At 50.2% G+C, this 23,873-nt stretch overlaps 1 protein-coding gene across 4 annotated transcripts in view; it reads right to left on the minus strand.

Moving 5' to 3' along the window:
* NEK1 (NIMA related kinase 1) overlaps positions 1-23,873 on the minus strand; it is a 2,768,493-nt gene that overhangs the window by 1,275,213 nt on the left and 1,469,407 nt on the right. For all 4 annotated transcript variants that reach the window (XM_069631399.1, XM_069631400.1, XM_069631397.1 and 1 more), the window contains one exon: positions 9,718-9,801. In XM_069631399.1, the coding sequence (XP_069487500.1) occupies positions 9,718-9,801 (84 nt within the window). The remainder of the gene's footprint in view (positions 1-9,717; positions 9,802-23,873) is intronic.

Below are 23,873 nucleotides of genomic sequence, written 5' to 3' on the forward strand. Positions count from 1 at the left end.
GAGACTGCGAAAGAATAGAAAACTCTGTCCAGACCAAGGGTGGGGGGCAGTGAGGCTCCAAAGTGATTGCGTGGGTCGGGACCGATGGCACTGGGGTCTACCCAGAGCCTGCCGGGGTCTTGAGGTGGTGACTAGGTGCTCCCAGGCTGATGATGCCGAGGTGGGCCGGGGCGACCCAGGAATAGAAAGGTGCAGCTCCCCGTGAGGGGTTATAGAGAAGCAAAGTGTGGGGGAGCCTGCAGAGGTAAGTCAGGCTGAGTCCCCGTCATCATTGAGTCGTAGTGATGAGAGCCAGCTGGGGCCTGAGCAGGGGGAGGGGGCTACTTGCCAATGGCGGGGAGGAGGGTTGATGTGTGGGAAGGCACGCCCCCGGATCCTGGGTGAGCCTCAGTGTAGCTTGCTGTCCTGGAAAGAGAGAAGAGGAGCCTCTCTCTTGTTAGGCTCCCTTGCGGCTCCAGTCGTAGCAATGCAGCCCTTCAAGCCATGGAATGCAGCTGGCGTGATGGGGTGCCCTCGTGCTGGTCCTCCTCCCGTAGCGTGGCAGTGCGGCTGTGGCTGTGTTGATAATTGGGGATGGTCCCCCTTATGCTGAGACTTGGGGACCTCCCGGGCCCGACTTCGCATCCCCAGCTGCAAGCAGCCCCAGCGTCAGGCCCCACTTCGAGACGCGGGCCGCAGCAGCAGATCTCTTGCTTGCTCTCCGCTCTGCGGCACCCACTCACCGTGACCACGGGGGAGGAGGCAGCGACAATCTCCACGGATACTCCTCACGCAGAGAAAACCCTGGACGGTGGTGCAGCTGGGCCCATGGGGGGGCACCAGGAGGGTGAATCGTCGCTGATGGAGCCCTCAGGGAGAGGGGATGAAAGCCGCTGGAGTGCGGACTGCGGCCTCGGCTCTGTCCAACATGTTGGAAGTGTACGGTGGCGGGCCCAGGACTCTCATCGGGCTCATATTGCCGAATCTCGGGTCCGATAAGTGCTGAAACTTCGTCCGGAGGGGCACAAGACCTTCTCACATCGGACCAGGCATGGTGCTGCAGCGATGGACAGCTGCAAAGTTGTTAAAAGCCGCGCTGCATCGGGTTCCGCACAGAGACCATCAAAAGAGCATCTGCATCGTCTGCGCTCTTGGCCACGCCCCTCTGAAAAAGGTTTTTGAGAACAGCTTGCCCGAACTGAGCATCAATCCTGGAGCTCAGGTCTAAGCAGTAATGTTACACAAAAGCTGGTGGGAAAGCCCACATAGATGCATTGGCAATGGTTCGATGTGTTTACAGAGCGACCAATAGGTAGGAGACAATGAGGGGAAAGCATAAGCTTTCATGTTGACCCACGAGCTGCAAAGAGGACCACCTCTGGCGTGCCCCATTGCTGGAAAAGGTTGGAGATGATATTGCTGTTCATCTCACACTTGTAACCGATGCCGACTGTTGACTGAATTAATCTGCGGTCACATTGAGGTGACCCGGTATGTGTGGAGCCTGCAGCCAAACAATATACTGGATGGCCCAGCCCAAATATGAATGACAAGCTCCACAAGGAGAGGAGAGTCTGTGTCGCCCTGCTCGTTGATGTAAAACCTCGCTTTAAGGGAGGTATTCAAAAAGGCTGCTGTGGCCCGCAAAAGGTTGGGCCACCATTATCACACACCAGGGGCGAATTGAGTCACAGGAGCAAGTGAAGCGTTAGTCTCCCCAGGAGAGTCAGGGGCCTTGCATGCCATCCTAGCGTTGAAACAAGGAACCTCGGCAGAGCCGGTACTGGCAGATCTAGGGTGTTTACTCGACACATCAGGGGCTTCTCCAGAATTAGCCTCTAGCTGAGGATCCTCGGCAGAGCCGGTACTGGAAGGTCCATGGTATGTGACCGCTTTCTTTCGCCCCCTTAACAGAACTGGTATCACCATGGCCACGTGCGCGGAAAGGCTTAGGGATATACCTTACAGCCAGGATCCTCGATGAGGGACTCTTAATTCTGTTGGTGACCGATTTAGCGCCAAGCAGGGGAACCTCAGGTTTAACCCTGGTTTTATAGCCACCTCGAGAGGGGCCTCGAGCCAAGACTCGGTACAGTTAGCTTCTGATGGAGAAGCCTCAGGGCGAACCCTGGTATCCAATGCCACAGCAGAACTGGGGTCAGCCTTAGCCCCAAATGGGGAACCTTGGAAGAAGATCTGGTATTGGGAGAGCACTGCAGGTCCCCTCAGAGGAGTTTACGGTGCGTCTCGCTGAGCCGAGACCAAAAGAGTACCCGAATCTGAAGTATTCTGCTCCCACTGAGAACCGCAGATATTTCATATGCGGACTCCTGAGAACCGCAGATATTTCATATGCGGGCTCCAAGTCAGAATGTGCATTTACGCATCCTGGAAGACCCCCACACTGAGCCAATCGCCCTTCCAAAGAGAGGACTTTATTTGGCAAGGGCGTGATCAACTTGAATTTCTCTCAGAAAGATCCAAGATAGTGCGCAGGGCAGCCTGGTTGAGCACTGTGAAAGGACAGCAGAACTAGCCCCTCCCCTGCTCCATGAGGGGAACAGGTTCCACCGCTCTTAGGTATAGAAGTTTCTGTACCTCTGCTTTGAGGGAGGGCATCCCGATCTGTCAGAAGAGAGGTATGAAGGGTGGGGTACGAGGAAAGGGCAAGCAAAAACCCGCCTTAACAATGGACAAACCCCACCAGTCTTCGGTGATGGTTTGCCAATCTTAGATGAGACGAGATTCATCCTCCCACCGAAGGGTAGTGTGACCGACAAAAAATATAATTTGGTGATTTGTCGGCAGGGGGGGGGGGATTACTTGTCCCTGTAGAGGAGGCAGATGGGCGAGAGAAAAACCAATCACCTTGCCGCTGCCGCTTAAGGCGGGGCTACCAACAGGACTTTCAGATCGGCGCGCACAGCGACCCTGAAACCCACTGATCCCAGCGAAGGACCGAGCCTGGGACCCTGATCTCTGTGTACAAGGCACCTTAGCTGAAGCTGTCGCCAGGGACGACAAAACGGGTCATTGTTGTCCACATAGAGTGGAAAATGGCTTAGCCCCAAAAGGAACACTCCCAGCACCAGTTGTCATGAAAGCTGGTGTAAGGGAGGTATCCAAAATGGCTGCCGTGGACCAAGGAAGCTGGGCCGCCATTTAGTCAACACCTGAAGAGAACTGCGTCCCTTCAGGGGAGTCAGGGAACTTAAACAAGTAGCCTTGAAACAAGGATCCTCAGCTGAGCCGATGCTGGCAGATCTAGGATGTTTAGTGGACATCCTATGAATTGACCCAGAATTAGCCTCCAACGGAGGAACCTCAGCAGAGCCGGTACTGGAAGGCATGTTGCTGATCACCTTCTTTGCCCCCTTGACAGAATCGGTACCACCACAACCCCGAGAGTGGGACAGTTGATGAATGTACCCCACCAACAGGACCCTTAGAGGATCCCTCGACTCTGTCGGTACTGTATTTAGTGGAACCTTAGGTTTTAACCCAAGACATATAGCTCCCTCAAGATGGCCCCGAGCCGTGGCTCGGTGTGACAGGCACCAGAAACGGAGACCTCAGGGTGTACCCTGGTATCAGGGTGGAAAGCTCCAGAAATGGAGACCTCAGGGCGAACCCCGGTATCCAGATCCAAAGACGAACTTAGCACCCAAATGGTGAACCTCGGAACCACGTCCGGATTTGGCAGGTCCTCTGAGGGACCCTCGGAGAACACTCTGGTGCGCCTATTAGGCCTTTGAGGCACCTCAGGGGAATCCCTGGTAACAGAGCTACACAAGCCCCTCCCGGGCATGGAATGCTCTCACCGTACGCGGTTGCTCATTGCCGTCCTCATCCGCTTAAGGTTCCTCCCAACGAGGCAGAGACTAAAGACTGGTCCTCCACGCCTACCACCTCAGGTTTTAAATGAAAAACCGAATCAGAGCCGGCGGGGACTGGTTGGAACAGGAGTGAAAAGATGCTTGAAATACATCATCATAGGGTCAGAGTGCATGAGCATCTGAAACTTCCCAAAAAAATCATCCTCAGCTGAGAATTTAGGAGGATTTTTGCCAGGAGGGTCCACACCCGGTCGGGTCCACATAGATCCGAGGAGCAAAAGCAGGAGGGAGCGAGACAGTACGCGGCAGCGGAGGCCACGCATGCTGGTCAAAGAAGGGCGGAACGGGTTACTATTGCCGAAAGGAATGCTCCCAGCACCAGACGTTGCGAACGTAGGTGTAAGGGAGGTATCCAAAATGGCCACCGTAGGCCACGCAGGTTGGGCCGCCATTTTGTCGCCACCTGAAGAGAACTGCGTCACAAGCGTAGCTGAGGCAATTGCCTCCTCAGGAATGTCAGGGGGCTTAAGTAACACTTTAGCCTTACAAGGAACCTCGGCAGAGGCGGTACTGGGTGGTCTCGGAGGTTTAGTCAACATCTTCAAACAAGTCTCAAAATTAGCCTCCAACGGACGAACCTCGGACAAGCCGGTACCAGAGGGAATGCGTTCCGGGACCCCCCCCCCTCTTTGCCCCCTCGACAGAACCGGTACCACCACGACCCTGAACGTGGGACGGTTGAGGACAATACCTAACCGACAAGACCCTTAGAGAAGGCATCTCAGATCTGTCGATATAGACTTTAGCCTCCACAAGAGGAACCTCAGGTTTCAACCTGGTAACAGCGAGGGAAAGCTCCAGAAACTGAGCCTCAGGGTGAACCCTGGTATCCCAGCACCCAGCCTAACTTGGCTTAACTTTAGCACCGTGATGGTGAACCACGGAACAATGTCTGGTACTGTCACACTCACCTGTGTCTCTGCAAGAGCGATGGAGCCTTGACCTCTTTCCCAGTGTTCTCACTGCCCAACCTGGTGAGTTTAAGTCCGCCTGTGAAAGGAGGATAAATATGCTAAGATACTGGACAGAATTCACCACTGGGCCCCCCTTCCTCTTATCCCTAGTGTAGAGGAAGCTCGATTAAGCGGTCTACCCTGGCTCACCTTGAGGGTTAGTTGGGCGAGCTCTCCATCCTGCAGTTTGCAGGGGCGCAATTCTTCGGGAACAGGTGATCCGGGTGCCCCTCTTACAAGCCTTTCCCTTCTGTTTTTTGTGAGTCCTTGAAGCTGCTCGCGTTCTGCGTTGGGTTGCTGTTCCTGGTTCACAGTGAAAACACCCTGGAATGCTGCGGGATGTGTGGAGGGCCAGTTACTTCACTGGTACTCCTGAGCCGACTGATTAAGCAGGTAAGTGTCTTTAGTTCCACCCGGGATTGGCTCAGATTGCAACGGATGCAGCCATGCAGGTAAGTGTCATTCAGGTTTTGCACAGCATTAAGGAATGCAGGGCACTGCGGCCCACGATTGTTGTTTGTATTTCACAGGTGCAGAAAAGCTTGTGAGAGAAGGAGCAGCGAGCGCGCTCTGGCTGCTATGAGTTCCAGTGAGTATGCGCTGCGCTGGGCTGACACAGACGTCTTTACAGAAATAGCAAGAGCGCTATCTGGCTTTCTCGTCTCCTTTTCTCTTCACGGGGGCTGAGATGCTGGAGCGTTCGTGCGATGATCTCGTGCAATGATCTGATGGCTAGAGACAGACCGCATGGGCACGTGGACTGGAAGTTCTTCTGAAAACAGGAGCGTGGTGAGCGTGTTGCTCGTAGAGCTTCCAGAAACTATACGAATCGCTGAATGGTCTTCGCTCGTGGCTTATAAAGCCAACCACGCCCAATGACTAGAGCGTACAGCTTGTTCAGGAATACACCCTCCATGTGTAAGGTACAGGAAGTGAACAAGTGGTAATACCCTAAACCCAGGCAGGCATGAGAATGAGGGGGCATGATAACAAGGGTGCAAGTGAATTATGTCACGGGATTGGAATCCGTATGCCTCATGCGTGCACAACGGGGGTCATGCTTACACGCAGTGGATGCCAAGCCTGCCAGGCCCTTACCCACCTTGCACCAGCCAGGCACCCAACATTCATGACGGGTACTGAACCCTCAGAGGAATCTATGGTATGCCTGTAAGGCCCTTGGGGCACCTCCGGGGAAACCCTGGTGACAGAGCTACAAGAAAGGACCTTAAATACTCCCTCGTGGGGTCAGAGTGCATAAGTCTCTGAAACATCCCGAAAAAGGCATCTTCTGACAAAGAGGCTGCCAGAAAGCGAGATTGTATGCGGTAGTGGCGTCCAAGCGTGCCAGTCATAAGAAGGGCGGAACGGGTTCGCACTGACCTGTGGAAACGGTTGTTCACAAAAAAGAAGGTCCCGCCGCCGATAGCATGGGTGCGAGGGAAGAATCCAAAATGGCGACCATAGACCACGCAGGAAGGCCCACCATTTTGTGAACATCTGAGGAGACCTGTGTCACATGTGTAGATGAGGCGGTTGACTCCAGACTGGTCAGGGGTCTTGACTGAAATGTTTAGCGTTCACACAAGGATCCTCAGCGGAGCCAGCACTATGGGGCCTTGGATGTTTACTGACTGGTCAGGGGTCTTGACTGAAATGTTTAGCATTCGCACAAGGATCCTCAGCAGAGCCAGTACTATGGGGCCTTGGATGTTTACTGGACATCCTGGTCCCTTGAATTAGCCTCCAAAAGGAGGAACCCTGGCAGAACCGGTAACAGAGGAGTTGCGGTCAGCGACCTCTCCCTGTGCTCCCTCAGCAGAACCGGTAATGCCGCGAGCGCAGGAAAGTTGAGGAATCCACCTCACAGATAAGACCTTGACAGGTCTCTCAGTTTTGTTGGTACACACCTTAGCCTCGATAAGAGGAGCCTCAGAACAGAGTCCGATCTTTACAGCTCCCCCGAGAGGGGCCTCGAACCATAGTTTGGTACCCCGTTGTCTGTGTGGGAAGCTCCAAACAAGGAGACCTCAGAGCGAACTACGGTACCCAATTTGTGGAACTCAGATCGTGATCTGGTATAGGCAGGCCCCTCACAGGAACCCTCGGAGAAAACCCTTGTACGCCCGTTAGGCCTGCGAGGCACCTCAGGGGAAACCCTGGTAGCAGAGCTTTTGAAGCCCCTCTCGGACCTAGAGGACCCCGGGAAGGAGTGCCCCGGCCAGGGTTCCCTGAAAAGTAAGGAACTTAGCGGGCGTCTTTCTTTCCGTCGATGAAAGTTGAAAATGCGATGGAGGAACTCTCTGGAAGATCTCCTCCCACTAACGAAGACGACGCTGAAGTGCCCTGACCGAGAGGGAGTTGCAGTAGAAACAGGATTCCCAACGGTGATCCGGTCCCAGACACTCCAAGCAGAGAGAATGGCGATCCGCCCTAACGAAGCGAAGTGCGCAAGAGGAACAAGTGGAAAATCCCAAACGATCCGGCATAGACGGAGGACTACGCGACCGCCGAACCAGAGCAGGAGAGAAGGACAACGGCAAGGAAAAAAGGGCTTCCCAGTGATGCAAGTGCGTCCAGCCCGACTGCGCGGAGAAAAGGACTGAAGGGCGATGCGCGGGGCAGAGCTAAGGAGGGCGGGGTTATGGCTGTGTGCGGTACCACGCGTAAAAAGAGGACACATTTTTAAATTTGATGCTTTTTTACAAAAGTGCTCTGGTCCCGTCCCACGGGACGGAATATCCCAAAAGTATGTAGGAAAGGGGAACGTGACGTAGAAGTAATTACAATACTAAAAAATACCCTTGCTATACAAAACTAGCTATAAGGTGCAAAATACAGAAATCAATTCAGCAAACAAGTGCAAAAAAGCATTGGTTAGCAGAGTAGGAGGCTCCTCCTAATGTGGGTTGCCTCTCTAAACCTGGAAAAATGGTTCTAGGTACACAAATCCTCTCTGCTGATAAGGAACCAAGTACAACTTAAAATGTCGTTGTGGGCACTGCTCCACTTTCCACTGCCAAAACACCCAATGGGGAATGGGGTGAGAGTCATATTTCCTGGATGGGAAGGCTGACTATCCTGAAAATTAATTTTCTTCCAAGGGTTTATATATGTTTCAAATGCTGCCCATAAGGGCCCCCACAGGACCTCCTACGGGAGGCTAAAGGTAAGATGTTATGCTTTCTTTGGCAGGGACGGAAGCCAAGGGTGGGATATGATACTTTGATTTTACCTAAAGACCGGGGGTGTTGCCGGATTTGATCCATTATTATAAAAGCCACGAAGCGGAGAGCAATTGTTCCCCACCTACGGGAAGATTCTGACAAACAATGGGTTTACCTGGAAAATGAACACCTCACCCTGCAACAGTGGGGGGGTGACTTTGGGTTCCAAGCGAGCGGCTCCCATGGAGAATTCGGGAGCATAGGATACTGGAGGTTTATTGGGAAGTATGGAGGAAGGGGGTGGGGATGCAGGGGGTCACCACATGGCCCTCGCGATGAGTCATATTTTGGCTCTCCCGATAAGGGACAAGATACCTGAGCTGGAAAGATATCAGAAATGGTTTGAAGCGGACTAACTAGAGTTGGACAGTTATGGGTTAAGGGGTGTTTCACAGGGATCCAGGAGTTAGAGTCAGGTTTGGGCATTGGGAAACTGCCAGTCTTCCTCTAACTCAGACCGAAGGGGGTCTTTACAGCAGGGAAATAGAAGGACTTGATCCAAAGGGACCTCACACCGTTGAGAAAGTCCTCGACACACACACACAGAACTGAAGGGTCTTATTACTCTACTGGGTGCTGGTGGAGGCTGCAAAGGGCACTGTGGAAGGACTCCGGCAAAGGTGGGAGAGGAACCTCGGAGTGGAGTTGAATGAGCATTTGTGGAAGTTGATGTGCAGGAGGGTCTTTAAAACACCTGTAGCCTGCCAGTATAAACTGTATGGTTTGATGTTGTTGCACCGGTGGCAGTACGACCCAATGCGGCTCTCAAACAATAAATGTTCCATCCATAAGCCCGATGTGTTGGCATGGTTGTGGGTAGAGGGCAGACTATTGGCATATGTGATGGAGATATCCAAAGGTTCAGGTTATTTGGGCCGAGGTCTTGGGATGGATCAGGAGGTGGAAGGGAGGGAACATGCGTTGGACCCAATGTTGATACCATTTGGCCTGGACAATCAAGAGGGACAATGGCGGACCTTCCCCCATATAACACATTGTTACTCACACCAAGGGAATGCCTGGCTAGACACTGGAAGAGAGGGTAACTCCAGAGCCTAATTGAGTGGATCGCCACGCAAAGGACATTTATCTCATGGAAAAGATTACAGCAGCAATCCATGGGGGAAGCTCTGAGATGGAAGGCGAATGGCTACAATTTTGTTTTAGATTTGGGAGTGTGAGTTGAAGGGAAAACCACTCTTGGGGGTCGAGCCTGGTCCCGTCGGAGGCAATTGAATGTGCATGTTTTGCACCTGGTTGTTGCTGTACAGTTTATAGGACCTGTCTACACTGAAGTAGTTGTTGTAGGCTGGATACCCCATGGGCAAAAGGACAGCCCTGAACGTGTTTGGGAGGGGGGGGGGCGGGACTATGTATGTGTGGGGGTGTTAACAGAGGGCAGAATCATTTTCTCTGTGATCTGAGCAATGTGCTATTTTAATTTTGTCTCTCTGTACCCTTTTGTAAAACCAATATAAATCTTATTTAAAAAATCATCATTGGGTAAACCAACATTATTCTTCATTGCCAAACTTCATCACAATGTTTGGCAACATGTAGGTATTCTAGTGCACAGCTTCTAACACGGATAGATTCAATTAAAACAGCAATTTTCTAGACACCACATGCAACCTTGAAGAGGATAAATTGAATTCAACTTGCCTTTTCCCCACGAAGAAATGCTTTTGTCTGATGCCTTTCGTTAAAGTTTTGAAGTCTGACTTTTCTCAATCTTGCTATATATTCCTAGACAGAAGAATGAAAATAACAATAAGTCCTTACAAAATCCGCAACAAAGCTTTTTAGCTGTATTCTCATAAAATGCATGGGGGCAACCAATCCTTGGTGCAAATGTCGGGACTGAAGCGTTTATTAGTGAAAAATAGTTCAGTATATTCCATATTGAAAACCAAAAGAGAAATTAATCTCAAATACATTTGTTTATTGGGATTTAGTAATATTATGTGGGAGGTGGCGAAGCGGTTATCAGGTGTTGGCAAAAAACAATTTTAAAGTAAACAAGAAACAACCTGGGAAAGATTACAGCATGGAAAAGACATACGCGGAAAGAATGGGTAACCATCAGGCACATGTTTAACACTTGCTAGTTCATCCCCTGTGCTTAAAATTTGAAAGATTTCAAGCAAGTAACAAAAAGGTGAATAAGACAGTCTAGTGGAGACATTGGTGAGGTACATTTGGCAAACAAAAGCAAACAAAGCTTACCTCTTCTAACTGGTATCGGGGCCTGCTGCCTGCGGAAGATTTGGCCCTTCCTCCATAAATCGCTGAAAGCCTTTCCAGTACACCCTGTTCACCATTTAATATATGTTTAAGGTTGGATGGAACTACAAGACATTACCTAAGATGTCTAGGACAGGGCTCGAAATTGCATGAAATTAGGTCCACAATTTCACCAAAATGTACTAATGATTTGCAATCAGGAAAAGTGCAGATGGAAACTCAACAAAATGATGTTTTGTGGGATTTGAAAAAGGCTTTCATGTTAATTATATACTGCGTTAATGATTGTGACCTGAAAATAATCTGCAAAAATAAAACTTTACATTTTTTTATTACGTCTTGGTTGGTAGTCTATGCTTTACAAATATCTTATTTAAAATCTACGACCTGTGTACATTTATTTTAACCATCAATATCAACTTGTAATGAAAATTATAAAAAATTACTTTTCTGCCTTCACAAAAAGTTGCTACAGCCTGCTAGGCAATTGAACCATTTTTTTTACCACCCTAAATGACACTTTCTCAAATCTCATTAACTTGAATGCCTTTAACACAAAAAAGGTTTTGATCAGCTTGTATTTTACTATATTATCAATGATAATTGTATAAATATTATTTCATTGCATCATTTTAAAATCATGCAGTTTACGCGACCGCGGGGGGGTGCATGCAGGCAAGATGGCTGCCTGACACACTGGCTCAGTACCAATGCCCCCTGTAATGTGGGCGAGCCGAGCAGCAAGCCTGTTACAACAGATGCGGGACAGCAGAAAAGAAAGAAGAACTCTGAGGGCACAGGGAGGAATGCTGGTGGAAACCTAAAGCAGCGGAGCGCAGTGACTAGGCCCCTGGAGAGAAACCAAAAGGGAGACGCGGATCGGAAGCTGCCAGAGCAGCGACCTCATTGTGGAGTGGGGGAGGAGTCCACCCGAGACCCGGTGCGGAAACGGATCAAATGTAGAGGAGGCCTCGAACAGGGTCTACCCTCCTAAGAAGAGGTCATGAAGAAGACCCCCACTGGAACCAGCCACAACATTCCAGGACGTGGAACAGCTGCACACGGGAGATAAGGAGCAAGTCGCGGACCACAGCAGGCATTGGAAGGAGGGAAGGAGCTCACCAAGGAGATCAGGACTGTGAGGGATAAAGGAGACCGGGAACCATATTCGTTCGCACAGAGGAAGAGCGGCCTGCACCACGCTGACAGAGAGGTAGGCAGAGATGTCACCCCTCCAACCCCACCAGGCGAACATCACTGCAATAGAGGTTGGGGGTTGAAGGCGGGAGTGTGGAGAGAGGAGCTAAGAGGCGCGGACGTGGCTGGAGGCGAGACACGGTCAGTGCTCCCAACAAGGCTAGAAGTGGGCCTACAAACCAAGCGGAGGGGAAAAGGAGTGGACCCTAGGACACCCCTATACTGAGACGGAAAGATGTGAACGCAGGAAAGGCCACAAGGAGAGACAGGAGGCACATCTGACACCACCCTGGCAGAGCCGAGGAGCACAGCAGAGGAGCTCCTCACGCACCGGTTACTGACTGCCCTAAAGAAAGCCAGCATAAAAGGAGCGGAGCAAAGGGAGATAGGCCTGAAGAGTGGGAAACTGGGCTGACCCATGCTGTCAGACACTGTCACCAAGAAATTGGAAGTATATAAGAGAAGAGAACTGGGCCCAGAAGAACCCACAAGAGAAGGTATGATGTCTGAAACAAAAGATACGGTCACAAAAGCAGACTTCACTGCGCTGAGAGGGGAGGTGAGGTGAGGTGAGGTCCATCAGAGGGGACATCCAGACTTCACTCCAAGCCCTGAGAGGCCGAGTGGACAACCTAGAGGAAAGAGTGTTTGGGCTGGAACATTAACAGCTGTCAGTGGGCCTTCTAGAAACGCGGATGGAGGCATGCCTGAAGGAACTGGAAGAGAGAGAATACGAGACATCCCTAAAAGTAATGTCAAAGGCCTCAATTCTTCCACTAAGATGTCCCCGGTGATGCAGGAATTCTTGATATATTGTTCTTACAAGAAACCAGACTAAAAGCTGGCGATGAACGCCCCCTGAAAGGAGGAGGTATAGGACAGGTACACTGGGCCTCAGGCACAACTAAGAAGGGAGGTGTAGGCATCGTCATTGGGAAGCATCTGCAGCTGTCACATGTTTCGAAATTTCAACGGATGGAGGGGAGGCTATTGATACTACAGGGAATGTTAGAAGGAATTAATGTGGTGCTGGCATCAGTGTATACCCCAAACCAAGGACAAAGGGGACTCAAAGCATGGGCCCTGAATGAGGTGATGGCTCGACACGGAGAGCTGACAATTTTGGGTGGAGACTAACTCCTGGACGGACCCCGGGGTGGACATAGTGTGACAGGAAACAAGAGGAATTCCTGAATCGGGCAAGATCAGATGACTTTGGGAACAGGAATGAGGATGGGGACCTAATAGATGTCTGGAGAATGATGCACCCCAGTGGGAAGGGCTATACCTTTAACTCTGTGCTACACGCAACATATATTCGAATTGACTATATACTGATTAATGGAGTGCAGGTGGCCTGAGTTTGCCAATGCGATATTCGCACGGTGGGCTGGTCGGACCACGAAACGGTCCACATGGAGATAGATGTAGCCGGGTTGAGCAGGACCGATTCACAATGGAGGTGCAATGACTCACTATGGAGGGACCCACTGTTCGCCAAGAGATTGGGTGAAGATATCACAGAGTATTTCCATATCAACGATACTGGGAAAGTAGGGGTAGAAACGGTATGGGAGGCATGGAAAGCCACTTGGAGAGGTCTTCTCATGCAAGAGGGAGCAAGCAGAAATGTGAGCATCAGATAAGGGAGAACACACTGTGTAAGGACATCACCAAGAGGGAAGAGGCCATGCATGGGGAGGGAGTATATGATGAAAAAGACTTGCTGAGTCTCCAAGAGAAACATAGGGGACTGCAACTGTGTTTGCATGCAGACATAAAAGGTGGAATGATGGAACCCTGCCGCCTGGAGGTCTGGATTCGGATAGCCTAGAGGATTGCCTGGTCGGTAGTCTGGACTCTAAACCTCCCCTATCCCAGGAATGCAAGTCTGGAATCTGCTCCCATTATGGATTAAGTGATTGGATACCGGTCAACCCACCCGCTTCTGGTAGGCGACACCTGCCATAGAATCTGTTCCCTTAGCCGACAAGAAGGAGAAATGACTACCCGCAATGTTCTTGCTATGGATTCTTCTCGCGCATATTCTTTATCAGATAGAAATCCATTAGAGCATCAGCTGCACAGAAAAAAAGGGGGCATAGTGCATCTTGACTCAGCCATCGATCCATCTTGCCTCGATGTGTCAGTCGTCAGCTCCGGACGTGACATTGGTCGTCGTACATACACTGCGTCACTATACCCCTGTATCTCACTTCCCTACTTTCTGCTCCTGCACCCCCATCTCAGATGCTGTGGAGGAAGATCAAACGATTGGGCTCAAACAGTCCCAAATCATAGGAAAAATTAAAACCTTGCAGGATTTTTCTTGTGTTTTTTTTTTTTAAACAGTCCGTAATGGGACTGCAAAAAGAATGAGGGACACACCAACAAAGTCAACACTACCCCTCGAAACAAGAGCTCACCTCTTTCTCCCGATAGAGAAGCTAGTCATTAACTGTAGGCACTTTCATAGTGTGGTTGGATAGGAGGGTGATGAGGAATATTTTTGAGAAGAATCCATAGAAAGAAAATGACAATAAGTTATTTCTTCTTCAATTGATTGCCTTTCTACCACAGAGTCCTCATCAGATAAACTGCCTAAGGAGTATGTATGAAGTCCCAATTCGAGGAAACCATGTAAAACTGCTGTCCCAGCCCGAGCGTCAGTTCCACGGGCTATATCCAGACTGTAGTGTGTGGTGAACGTATACAGTGAGGACCAAGTTGCCCATCTGTAGATGTCCATCACCGGCACCCCCCTTTGCAGAGTTGAAGAGGTAGCCACACCTCTAGTGGAGTGGGCTCTGATGCCCAAAGGTAACTCCTTCCCTGCATTGAGGTAGCATTCTGAAAGGCAGAGTGTGGTAAACCTACAGATGGTTTGCTTGAAGACAGCCAAACCCTTTTGTGCCATTGAGAAGGTTAGAAACAGCTGGTCCGCTTTTCTAAACTGTGCCCTTCTTGCAACATAACAGCTAAGAGCCCTCTTTGGGTCTAGCCTATGGGACCACTCCTTCTCCTTGGAAGCATGCGGGAGAGAGTAGAAAACGGACCGGTCAAAAGCCTGCGACAGATGAAACTGAGGGTAGAAACCCTGGTCTTACCTTAAGGGAAACCTTTTCCCTAAAAAGAAAAGTAAAATAAAAAAGGCGAAAGGGCAGCTTGCATGAAAGTGAGCAAACAAATGCAGCAAGTGTGCAAAGGCTCAAAGGAAGCTGCCATAAGGAAGGTGAGAACCAAATTAAGGTCCCAGTCTGGAACAACAAAGGGAACATGCAGAAACATATTCACAAGGCCCTTCTGGAATTGGGCCATAACCGGGATTGTAAAAGAAAAACCCTTGACCCGGGGAGAACTCTTGAACACAGACAAAGCCGAGAAAGTATCCTTTGACTGTGGCGACCTGAAGATCTCGCTAGGCCAGTGACAGAAGGAACTCCATCGCCGTAGTGGTGGGGCAAGAGATAGAGTCAATCTCGCGTTCCCTGCACCACGCCTCAAATCTTCTCCACCTGCACGCATTCAGTGATCTTGTTGACAGTCTACGTGCAGTCAGCAGCACCTTAAATACCTCCTCCGAGAGGTCCCAGTCATACCTCATCCTCTCAAGAGCCACGCATGTAGGTTGAGGGATCCCGGGTCCAGTTGGAGTACCTGACTTTCCGACAGAGATAGGAGATCCGACCTTCAAGGCAACCGGAGAGGTGGGCAGATGGCCAAGTCCAGGAGGTCCGAGTACCATGTTCTCCTCGCCCAATCCGGGCCGATGAAGTTCAGGGTTGCTTGGAACCTCCTCAACGTCCTAAAATCGCACAGAATGCCAGACTGAGACGGAAGGCATAGTGGAGATGGACCGTTCACTACACTGGGAACGCATCCCCCAGTGCACCTTTTTACGGGAATTCCATTGAGCAAAAATGTCTGCACTTCCTGTTGGACTCTGTGGCAAACAGATCCACTGCTGGGGTAACCCACTAAGAGAAGACCTCCTCTAGGACTTCCTGGCACACTTCCCACTCGTGTGAGACCATGTTCTGTCTGCTCAGAGCATCCGCCAATTCGTTCTCCATCCCTGCCAGATGTACAGCCGAGACTGAGATCTGATTCTCTAAAAGCCAGAACCACAGCTGCATCTCCTCTCTGCGAAGGGGAGGGGAGGGCACGCCACCTTGCTTGTTCAGGTAATGTATGGCCACCATATTGTCAGTCAGAATCAGGACGTGCTTCCTTTTCAGAGAAGGTGCAAACGCTTTCAGGGCTAACCAGCCTGTTCATGTGCCAATGGGCTTCCATCATGGACCAAAGACCGCTCACCTGCAAATCCTTGCAGTGAGCGCCACAACCCTTCAGTGATGCATCTGTGACCACCCTGGCCTGGAGCCACAGAAGCCAGCAAAGTTCCCACGCCAACATGTCGCTGCTGGCTTACCAAGAGACATTTTCAGAATGTCTTTTAAAGTGCAGAAATACTGGGACCACTGAACCTGCAGGAGCCATTGCAGAGACCGCATTTGCAGTCTGATCTCTGGCACCAGAAAAATGCAGGAGGCTATGAGACCTAAGAGGCGGAGGAAGGAAGCCATTGGCAAGGTGTTGTGGTACTGGAAAAACTGGACCATCTGCCTGACACTGGAGACTCTCTCTTCGGGGAGGGGTAGGAGAAGGCCTTCCCCACCAAAGTATATAAGAAAAGTCCAATCAATTGGAGCCTTTGTGTTGGTTTTGTATGGGACTTCTAGAAGTTCAAGGAGAAGCCCAGCCTGTGGAGTAGCAAGCAGGTGTCCTCTATATGGGACAAAACTTGCTCTATCGACTCCCTCAGATCAGCCAGTCTTCCAGGTATGGGAACACATGGACGCTGGATCTCTTGAGGTGAGTCGCGACTACAGCCATGAGCTTTGTGAAGACCCTCGGGCGGAGGTCAACCCAAAGGGGAGCACCTTGAACTGGTAGTGCTTGTCCCCTATGAGGAATCTCCTTTGCTTTTGGTGGATAGGCACATGGAAATATGCATCCTGGAGATCTATCGACACCAGCCAATCCTGAAATCTGAGCGCGTGGAGAATTTCTCTCAAGGTCACCATCTTGAACTTATCTTTTCTGAGGAACTTGTTCAAGGCCCTGAGCCACTGCTGCTGTCGCCGTCTGATGGCCTCTGGAGGATCCCCTGCCCCTTACGGAGCGCAGGAAATGCCTCGGCGGCCCATGCCTGGGTTGCAGAAGCGGAGTCTTCCTGCCAAAGGGGATGTAACGCCTGTAACCTCTACCCCTTGAGGCGAAGCCAAAGGCAGGTTTTTCCAGCTGCTGGACAGCCTGGCCTAGCGACTTGGCAGCCAGCTTTGAGTCCTTCCATTCTCTAAGGACTTGTCGACTTTTGGCCAGAAGAGGCTCTCACCGTCAAAGGCGATGTCCATTAGTTTGTTCTGGACATTGGGCGAGAACCCAGATGTATGAAGGAAAGCCTGCCTTCTCAAGACAGTGGCTGACATCATGGATCTCCCGACGTAGTCCACAACATCCAGGCCTGTCTGCAATGACTGCCGGACCACCGTTGTCACCATCATCCACTAGTCTCTGGAAGCCCTCTCGCATCACCCCTTCAGGAATGTACTGGGTGGCTTCCCAGATAGCAGACCACAAGCCAAACGAATACTTCGCGAATGCGCAAGACGGGTTAACCGCTTGAAGGGCCATACTACCCGATGAGAAGACACTTCTTGGCTAAGACGTCAACCTTTTTTCCTTCCCTATCCCTTAGGAGAATAGACGTGGATGTTGTTGATCTGGTATTAACAGAGGCCGCCTGCACCACTAACCCCTCCGGTGTTGGGTGAGAAGAGCGATAAGCTAGGTCTACCCTTGCCAGCCTGGACTTCTTCACAAAGTTGGATTTCACTGGGGGCATGATGCTTTGTCTCTGCCACAAGGTGGCGATGGGGCCAGCAATAGTCACATTAAATGGCATGGCCCTCTCAGTAGAAGGTCCTTCGTCCAGGATGTCAGTAAGCTCATAGCCCAACAAAGGCTTGGATGGAACACTTCAGCATAGGTTATCTACCACCCTTATCCACCAAGGCACAATACCTAGCATTAGTATGCCCATAAGGGTGAGTCTGTTGTGTCTCCAAGCCAGGAGAGGTGTCCAGGCCACTGGCTTCGTCAAGCCCCTCAGCCAAGGTGATTAAATCTGCCTGGGAGACAACGTAATCTTACCCTCTAGTACCTGCAGAGCAGGGTTGAAGCCACACATCTGGTCATTGTAAAAAGTGGACATTGTGTCGGAGAATGCGAGCCTCAACTTAGTGATATATGACTGCTAGGCTACAGGTGCTGATGATTCCCCCCCCCCAGATCCCCCACCGACAAGCGACGCATCGAGGCAAGACGGATCGACAGCCGAGTTGAGGTGCACTACGCCTCCCTGTCAAAACATTTTCTGAACAGCTAACGCTGAGACCTGCATAAGTGAAGTCTTCATTTATCACCCGCCTTTTCATTTGCAAAGATTGGTAGCTATGAATTGGCTATCAGGTGCCTGGCTAGTTTAGGTGGGTACTAAGAATCCTTGGTGGTTTAGCACTCTTGCCTCCACACCTCTCTACATCTCTAAGTGCCAGATTTAACCTCTGGGCTGCATGTTGATCACTGAGGTCAAGGAAGGGAAGGCTGAAAATGGAGAAGGCCCTGGAGAAAGCCACAGATCTTGCCGAGTGACATCCAGCATTGTCATAGAGATAGGTCGTCCACATATGGTGAAGGCAAGGGCATAGAGGCTCCTTGATTCCGTGTTTCTCTCCCCTAGAGGCAGAGACCCTTCTTCGCAGCTTGCCAGCCTGCCAAGTGTTGAATGTTACATATTTCTGGAGGATGTGTGCATATGATCATAAAAAGTGATGGAATAGACATCATTTCTCTGGTGGATAGGTATGTGACACTTTCTAAGCTGGAGAGCCCATCTTGTTTACCTGGCCTGGGTTGAGTTCATCTGTTGAGGAAAAGGATATCCTGCTAAGCTTTTCTCATCTATCAAAGTACTGCAGACCACCCTAAGCAAAGTAGAGGCTGATATTAGTAAATGCCCATTCAACTAGAACTTGGTGTATTGTTTGGGAATGTTTGTGTGATATCTTCTGTATTAAATTGGTGCGTAAGGAGGAGGGGGGGGTGACAACTATCATTATACCATGGCCACACTATCTGAGATCAGATGACAAATGGCAAATAGCCAAGAGCAATACACAGACCAAGTTGGATACATTCAGGCAGCCAGTGTCAAAGTCATTCAGCGTACAGAAGAATGCTGGTGCCCAGGATGCTCACATACATCATCAAGAGATACTTCAAGCAATCCAGGAATACCAATCCACAATGGAACAAAAAATAGGAGGTTGGGCTGAATGCGTCTTTGATTCATATTGCCCTCTAGAAAGTTGCTGGAAGGGTGTGCATGACTAAGTCCAGGATTTCTGAGCTGGAGAGCATAGTTAAGGCACTGTCACCCATTTGACATTGGTCTGAGATTCTACGTCAACACTGGAGGCAAGCATTATGCTTCCACTTCTTTAAACCACCCCTTCAGCAGTTTCAACTTATAACATTTGAAAATAAACATTCTTTTTTTTCTTTAGGAACTACGGTCCCTAACAGTCCTTCTCTATTTCTGTAGTTCCTTTGCAACTTCCTGTCCTAGGACCCCTCAAGCCACTTCCTACCTGGGTGCCTTCCTCTTCTTTATCTGTGTTTCAGCAAGTTAAGTATTAACTCATCTGTAGAGCGCATTTTTTTGTTTAACTTTACAGTAGCTTGTATTATAAAATGTGCATAGGAGATTGCACGACTGTTGAGCAAACAGGTGGCGAGATTTAATAGCCTTTGCCTTAGGCTATACAGCTTAGGTATTTCGGTCAGTAACTTCCCACAACAGCGGACCCCAAATTCAATTCAACCCCCATATGTTGCAAGCGCGTTAAAACTCAATTGTGCGCCTGGCTTGTGGCGAGAACAGGAGAGCCAATAGCAGCAGAGAACACTGCTGCTGACCAGGAGCGCCAAGCGGGATCCGCACTCGCATCACAGCACGTCTGGGGACCTGCTCCATCGCACATTGGAGCAGGAGATTTCAGATGTTAAGGAGCATACCCAGCCCACTCTAGCGTGACATAGTGCAGGCTCGAGAGCGACTCAGACAGTCATAGCAAACGCTTGGAAAGCAAGTAGAACGCTGGGGAGCACAGGAAAACAGTCATCCGCTCACAATCAAAGTTTGAGTTTCATATGGCAGTATCACACATCAGTGACGTGCTTGTTGAGAGATCTCCACAGCACGGATTAAAGGCAATACTTACCTTGCAAGTGTAAGCCCAGCCAGGTGCAGGAACCTCTAAGAAGTTACCACGGACTGCGATTCAGCGTGCCAGTCCAGGCACAGGCACACATCACCTTCATAGAGATTAAGCACACTCCTGAAGCACATGTCCAACTGTGACTGGAGTGAAGTGGAACACGGAGAGAGCGACCTGGCGCTTAGTTTTAAAAAGGTGCTGGGTAACTCACTGGAGAAGTTGTGGCGGAAGGGGTCAGGCCCTTTGAAGATAGACTTACCACCATGGAAAGCATTCTAAGGAAAATGGCTAAAGGCATCTGGAATAAATCTGTACAGAGCATGCCCGCCAAGGCTACCACAGAAGAGGGGAGCCTGCATGGGAGTAACAAGACCCAGAAGAGAAAATACTCTTCTACTTCCACGGGTCATAGTCATGTGGTCAATCATCAAGCCCCAGAGGCTGCTGACACCTTTGGTAAGCTCAGAGAAGCATGCCTGCGGAAAGCAGTGCCGTGCCCAGCCTCATTACCCCCATCCCAGGGGATAACAATATGGGCAACACTGATGGGGACTCGAATGGGGATAACCCTGATACCGGGACATCCTGCCACGGTCAGGAAGATAGCCCTAAAGAAGAATTTCAAGCCTCCATCTGGCTCAAGAAAACCAGGAAAGAGAATAGCAAAGAAACTATAGACATGTTTAATCCAGATAATATTAGAAACCCCAGGTCCTCGGCCTGGCAGCCATCACCCAGAGTGGCACTGTACATGTTCCAGAGGATAAGAAAGCCTCTGGAGTAAGACACCAGAATGCGCATTACAGCGGAATACCCGCAACATGACCTGGCAGGCAAAGATGCAGAAGGCCCAGATTTGGACCCCCAGATAACTTTTGTCACAAAGTCTTCGAAAGACTTGAGAAAGGGAATGGATAAGTCCTGGAAGAGTTGTCAGAAGAAACTGCTTGATCCCAAAAATCATGGGCCTGGCAGAACGCGCTGGGGATACAGACGAGGTGGTCAACCCCGCAGCGAGCAGTGTGTTTCCTGCTTAACATGAACTGTGCGATTTCATCCCGAGAGGCGCAGGCGCCTACTTCTCAAAATTGACTCTAAGGTGAGCGACCTCGCCTCTTACAAAGCAGTAGAGGCAGCACAAGGGCTCCTGTTCGGAGAAGCGCCGGCAAAGAGATGGGAACATTTGTCGGCACTTACACTTCCTTAGAGAAAGCTCAAGCCTCAATCAAGTAGATTTTACCAGGCAGTTTTTGCCGGGACCAGTCGCTGTAGAGGTAGCTCAACCGGTCGCTATTCGTCAGTCAAGAGACCTCAGAGTGCCAGAGCCCAGCATTGGAGGATGCGTCAGCAGGATTCCATCTACGCATGAAGAAGGAACTTCACAGGGTGCAGATGGAGAGGATCCATATAGGATATAAGGAGCAACACCAGGTGAGAGAGAACCACATTGTTTATCCCCAAGTAGGGGGGGAGAACTATGCAATATTTGGTAAATTTGCACGAGCTATCCAGCGACGCATGGGTGTTGCAGACAGCCCAGGGTTCCCACTTAGTGTTCATGCAAACACCTACACAGGTGGCCTGTCCATCGCCCATCCACATGTCACAGTCAGAATGGGAACTAGAGCAGAGCAAATTGCTTCAGCTCAGCGCAAAAGGGGCCATAGAACAGTGTGTGGATCCCAGTCCCAAATTCGTAAGCAACATGTCTTTAGTTCACAGGAAAGAGAAAGTCTGTCCTTCATAAACCTGAAAGACCTGAGCAGTTGGGTTACCTACAGGCACTTCAAGATGGAAGGTAACCCATCTCCTGAGGGACATCCTCAGGATGGACGACTGGCTGCCCAGAAAAGACCTGTAGGACGCCTACCTGTCGGTCCCGGTAGCAAGGGAGCATCGATCCTTTCTGTGCTTTAGATGGGAAGGTCACCTCTGGCAATTCAGGACGCTGCCATTCAGCCTCTCGTCTGCCCCATGGCCCTTTACAAAACGAATGAGGCTGGTGGCAGCAGCCATGGGAGAGAAGGGCATCAGGATAATAATCTCGACGATATCCTGCTGTTAGCAGCCAACAGGGAACCACTAGAATATCAAACCCAATGGGTAAAATACCTCATAACATCTCTAGGGTTACTCATGAATCAGGAGAAATCGGATACATCTGCGAGCAAGAGGCTAGACTTCCTAGGTTTCGTTGTGGACACAAGGAAGGCGACAGTGAGGAAGATCAGAGATATCAAGGAGATCCAAGCATGCCTCGAAAAAGCAGGGATCTCCCTTCGCACTCTAGCAAGGCTTGTAGGTCGCTAGCTTCTTCTATTCAAGCCAAATGTACAGGGTGACTTCATTACAGAGCTCTACAAAGACTGAAAATCAGGCATTTGCAGCAGGGTATCAGATATCATGATTCATTAGATCAGGAGTCGAGGAAGGAGTAGCAATGGTAGTTGCAAAACATGGAAGCATGGATCGGGCAAACCATCTTCGCAGACAGACCAGATATGGGGATAGAATCAGACGCCAGCAGTGCAGGCTGTAGGGCCAGGTGCTGAACCATAGAGGCAGGGGGCAAATGGGCACTGAAAGAACTTATCTTTATATAAACTATCTATAACTATTAGCTGGGTCGTTCGTGATCAAAGCTGTTACGAAGGACAAAGCAAACTGCTGCATCCTCCTGAAGTTCGACAATATCCTCAGCGGTTTGGCACATAAACCACCTAAGAAGTACCAGATCCAGACTGCTGGCAGAGTTAGCAAAAGACTTCTGGCACTAATGCCGGCAGACCAGGAGCTCAGTCCCAGGTACTTCCCATGGGCTCTCAACGTGGTAGCGGACTAGAATTCCGGTTACCTGACGGACTCCAGCTATTGGAAACTCGACAGGGAGGTTTTCCAACAGCCGAATCAGCTATGGGGGCCAATTCACATAAACCTTTTTGCATCCAGGCTCAAACCACAAACTTGCAATTTCTTCAGCTGGAGACTAGATCCAAGCGCACTCGGGCAGATGTGTTCCTGCAGTGCTGGAACGGAGCTTGTAGTACGCTTTCCCTCCATTTGTGATACTTAGCAGAGTTCTAGCGAAGAATCGCATAAAGAAGGCGGAGGGAGTGATCGTGACTCCTGTGGGGAAGTCGCAAGTCTGGTTTCCAGTTCTAAAGGAACTTTCCTCGGATTTCCTGCAGATTCTGCCACAGAGGCAGAACTTGCTCACGGACCAGCTGGGTCGTGTCATCCTTTGAGAGTGAGGAGCGCCCTGCTGTTGGTGGCTTGGAGGCCGTCAGGAGAATATGGGCTGTGCCAGGCATTTTGACCCAAGCTGCACAGCTTATCTCATACTTGTGGGCTCCCTCCACCCGTAGCAGCTATAACGCGGCATGTGGCAAGTGGGAGGACTCGTTCAGGGGACGAAGTCTACATCCCATTTTTGACCCTATAGGGTCGGTTCTCTATTGTCTGGCTTTGCTCCTGAATACGGAAAGGTTTTCAGAACACTAGGGGCTTATAGGTCAACGATATCAGCAAGTCACATGACTATTTACGGGGCGCCGGTGGGCGATCACCCAGCCATGATCCAACCCATGAAGGGAGTGAGATTCTGAGCTTACCCCGCTCCCAAAATACGCATATCTATGGGATGTAAATGTAGTACTACAATATTTGGTGGACTGGCTAGTGAATAGGTACCTGTCGATCAGGCAGCTATCAGGGAAACTGGCGATGTTTCTGTGCCTAGTTTCCTATAGGAGGGTCACTGACGTCAAGGCATTGGAGAAACATAGGAAGATTTACGGTCCCGAAGGGGTTACCTTTACCTTAGCCAAAAGGGCTTAGACTAATTCTACTTCTATTTCATATTCCTACCTACCAAGACAGCGTCAGCTGCAAGTGGCATCCTGTATTCATGAGTATGACTGCAGGACAACCGAAGTACAGCCTGTGGGAGAGACCCAATTACTCAGAGCACATAGGAAACACATTACAGCGGTGGCATCACCCACAATAGCCAGATTGGTGCGGGAGGCTGTG

Source organism: Ambystoma mexicanum, chromosome 6q (genome assembly GCF_040938575.1).
Source record: "Ambystoma mexicanum isolate Mex_15411 chromosome 6q, UKY_AmexF1_1, whole genome shotgun sequence".
NCBI classification, from domain to species: domain Eukaryota; kingdom Metazoa; phylum Chordata; class Amphibia; order Caudata; family Ambystomatidae; genus Ambystoma; species Ambystoma mexicanum.